This window comes from Frankliniella occidentalis, unplaced genomic scaffold (genome assembly GCF_000697945.3).
Source record: "Frankliniella occidentalis isolate FOCC.00 unplaced genomic scaffold, Focc_3.1 Scaffold81, whole genome shotgun sequence".
In the NCBI taxonomy this organism is placed as follows: domain Eukaryota; kingdom Metazoa; phylum Arthropoda; class Insecta; order Thysanoptera; family Thripidae; genus Frankliniella; species Frankliniella occidentalis.
Genome location: NW_026267211.1, coordinates 137,022 through 140,532, shown reverse-complemented (window position 1 = coordinate 140,532; position 3,511 = coordinate 137,022). Strand labels below are relative to the sequence as shown.

At 54.7% G+C, this 3,511-nt stretch overlaps 1 protein-coding gene across 1 annotated transcript in view; it reads right to left on the bottom strand.

Moving 5' to 3' along the window:
* LOC113202672 (chorion class B protein L11-like) overlaps positions 1-2,449 on the bottom strand; it is a 5,230-nt gene extending 2,781 nt beyond the window's left edge. The window contains exons 1-2 of the mRNA XM_052269046.1: positions 2,302-2,449; positions 1,680-2,196 (exon numbers count right to left, since the gene is read on the bottom strand). Coding sequence (XP_052125006.1) covers positions 1,680-2,196; positions 2,302-2,313 — 529 coding nt within the window. The 5' untranslated portion in view covers positions 2,314-2,449. The remainder of the gene's footprint in view (positions 1-1,679; positions 2,197-2,301) is intronic.
* Between the last annotated feature and the right edge of the window lie 1,062 nt (positions 2,450-3,511).

Sequence of the window (3,511 nt, the reverse complement as noted above, 5' to 3'; positions counted from 1 at the left end):
GGTGGAGGGCGGGACCAGCGAATGAGTGGGAGGGAGACAGAGGGCGACGTCACGACCCGTCGACCCGTTTGAGGTCTTTAGGTGCGCGCCACTCGGAGTGCGGTGCTTTACGGGATATTCGCCGATTGCCTTGTTAACCAATAATAAAAGCTCACTCGAGGCCCGCCTCGCGCGCGCTGCGCGCTGCTCCCGACCGCCCGCGCTCCACGGAATAAAAGCCTGAAATTCAATGCAATAAACGTGCGATAAAAGTTCGACTAAATTGGGTGTGTGACACCCGCGTTATTTTGCACTCTGTTGTTCGAAGCGTGACGCATGGTTTCTATACCGTCGCACACTTTCCATCAGGGTGGTTCCGTCAATCACAGATTTCAGCCCGTGATGTGATAAAACTGTCCTGTGCACAACACGTGCGAACCGCGTGCACAACGCGTGCAAACAGCGCTGTGCACGTGTTGTGCACGCGTTGTGCACGGGTTGTGCACAAAATGTACACGCTGTTTGCACGCGTTGTGCACGCGTTATTGTGCACGCGTTGTGCACGCGTTGTGCGCGCGTTGTGCACGCGGTTCGCACGTGTTGTGCACAGGACCGTCTTATCACACAAGTCTGTAAGGTAGTTAAAAGCAACACATTTTTCGAAACTTTCTTCGCTTTTCAATTTGTTTGTTTTTCTATGAGTGCCTTCTTCGCCCACATTGTCGAATGTCGCACACTTTTATTGGCAAGAGTATCAGGAATGCAACGGTGAGATTCCTCTCGCCTTGCGGGTCATGGCTCTCCGTGACGTCACTGTGTGCGCCTGTCCAGTCTGTCCGTCCCTGCTCGTCCCATCTGTCCATCCCTACTCCCAGGCTGTCTCTCTATCGCTCTCGTCCCAGTCTGTCCATCCCTGCCTGGCTGTAATGTGTCTCCCTACCGTATGTGTCTGGCCAATACGTCTCTGCGACAAGCCAAGCTTTGGTTCGTCTTATTAAAGGAAAATAGTGTCGAAATCATTTGTCGGTCACCGCTAACGAAGCTCGTGCGGGCCACTTTGAAGTGACGCGAGGGGCGAGGGGCGAGACCCCAGACCTATATCGCCCGGTCGGTCCGTGAATGACAGGTTTATTTCATTGAGCTCCTCGTCGGGTGTGGTGCGTTGCGAATGGTAGCTAGTTAGTTGTGGAACGCTTATGTATTGTACTGACGATACCAGGTGGCCGATTCCCACCTCGCACACTGATAGTTGGACTGGGTCGGGCTTGCCCATCGTCTCTCCGACCATGTTACCCTCCTACGGACCGAAAGAGTAGGCAACCCGCACGCACGTCTGCATGCGGTAAATTTAACTATGGAAGGGCGCGAGGCAAATCTGCCACTTGGGTGCAAAAAATATGATTGCCTTAATTCGGACAAATAACTGATCCAAATCCTGTGTGTATGCGCTCGGAGCTAGTGAGTGATGATAGGCAAACTCGCCCGCACTTCTGTGTGCGCGCTCGATACCGCTCCAACGCGGGGCTGGACTCGACACAAACAGAATACGCCTGATTTAGGAACGTAAAGGAAATAACGATACACAAAGGGATTTGTTTTGGAAAGTGTCTTTTATTCACATTCCAGGAGTTTTAAAATATTTATCACATACAAAGTCAAGATTTAAAAAAGAAAAACAATCTAGGTTCAGTCTTTGATTTAATAGTGGCTGAGGCCGGAGTAGCCCAGACCGGAGTAGCCGAGACCAGAGTAGCCGAGACCAGAGTAGCCAAGACCAGAGTATCCCAAGCTGGAGTAGCCGAGGGGGGCGTGCAGGGGAGCGGCAATGGCGGACTTGGTGATCAGGGGGGCGGAGTAGCCCAGGCTAGAGTAGCCGATGGGGGCGTGCAGGGGGGCGGCGATGGCGGTCTTGGTGATCAGGGGAGCGGAGTAGCTGGAGTAGCCCAGGCCGGAGTAGCCGATGGGGGCGTGCAGGGGGGCGGCGATGGCGGTCTTGGTGATCAGGGGGGCGGAGTAGCCGTGGAGGCCGATGGGGGCGGCCAGGGGAGCGGCGATGGCGGTCTTGGTGATCAGGGGCGCAGAGTAACCCAGGCCGGAGTAGCCCAGGCTAGAGTAGCCCAGACCGGCGCCGTAGCCGTAGCTGCCGGCGTACCCGCTGATGGGGGCGCCGATGAGGCCAGCCTGGGCGCAGGCCACGAGGGCGGCGAGGACGACGAGCTGCAAGTCGACAATGAGGATGTTACAGTCGAGTAAAGACACTGAGCCAAGTGGGCGCTCGGCGCGTCGAACAAACGGAATACTCTAATTAGGCGCTGACCCTACCTTGAATGCCATTTCGCTGGTTGTTGGTTGGTGGATGGGGCTGTGGATTAGCGAAATCTGCAACTGATGCTGTTGGCCGGGCTGGCAGTGCCTTTTATACTCGGGGGGCCTGGCAGGGTCGCTCTGGATGCAGGGAGGGACGCTGTGCCGGCCGCACCCTCCCCTCCCCCCGGCCCCGGCCCGCCGCACACATGTGGAAGGGGGCAAGTCGTGGCCGGGCGGGGTGGGGCCGCACCGCGAGAGCCGCTGGAGCCGGGGAGGGTTGACAACGAGGCGGCCAAGTGCACGGTGTCGGTCAGGTCAGCGAGCCTCGGCAGCAGAGCTCACCCGCGACACCGCAAGGTGAAGGTCCGGCGCAGCGCACGACACCCACGCTTCCCCCGATCGAAAACCAACTAGTCCGTTGAACAATTTCCTAGGGTTTTAGCTGCAAATTTTTAAAAAATGTTTTGGTAGTTAGAACTCCGCCTACTCGTTGCTGATTACTAATGATTATTTTTTTGCGAAATATATGGGCAATTGCAAATAGTTGTGCTGATATGTAACGCAAACTCCTCGTAATTTTTATGAAAAAAAGTCAAGGATAAATGTCCATATACACTCTTGCTCTGGGTTACCGGATTTTTTCCGTTATGGACGTTCTTCCACTTCCGGCCCAAGGGGTGATGGGGTGGTGGGGGTGCAGCGTGGTAGTCCAATAACACCTTCCGTTGCAGCGTGAAAGTTAGGCGACGCTGACACACTGCACTAATAAAAGTAGTTGTTTTCCTTAAGAGAACTTCTAGAGAATACGCCCACGTTTCTCAGATGCAATCGATAAACTACGAGAGCTTAGCGCCTGCGATACTCGGGATAGGCCACCCCGCAGTACACACATGCACGGCAGGCAACATGTTGCCTACCACCTAGGCGCTTACAGACCTCGCAGTGCCTGCAAATGGGCAGCAAATGACGGCTGCCTGGACGATCCCACTGCATGAGGTCTTAGTTTAAGAGCGGGTTTATTCCATAGAACAACATCAATTTTTGTAGTCTACGTCTCGTGTTTTTGTTGTTGTACCTTTTTTTGGACGGTTCTTTAGTCTCTTTCTAAGCGCGAAACGAGAGCGTCGCTTTGAAGGACACCTTTGGAGCACGTTGTTGGTCAGCGGTTCGTTCGTGCCCCCGGGGCCCTCCGGTGCCGTTTGCATGTGTGGGTGTGTCTATATGT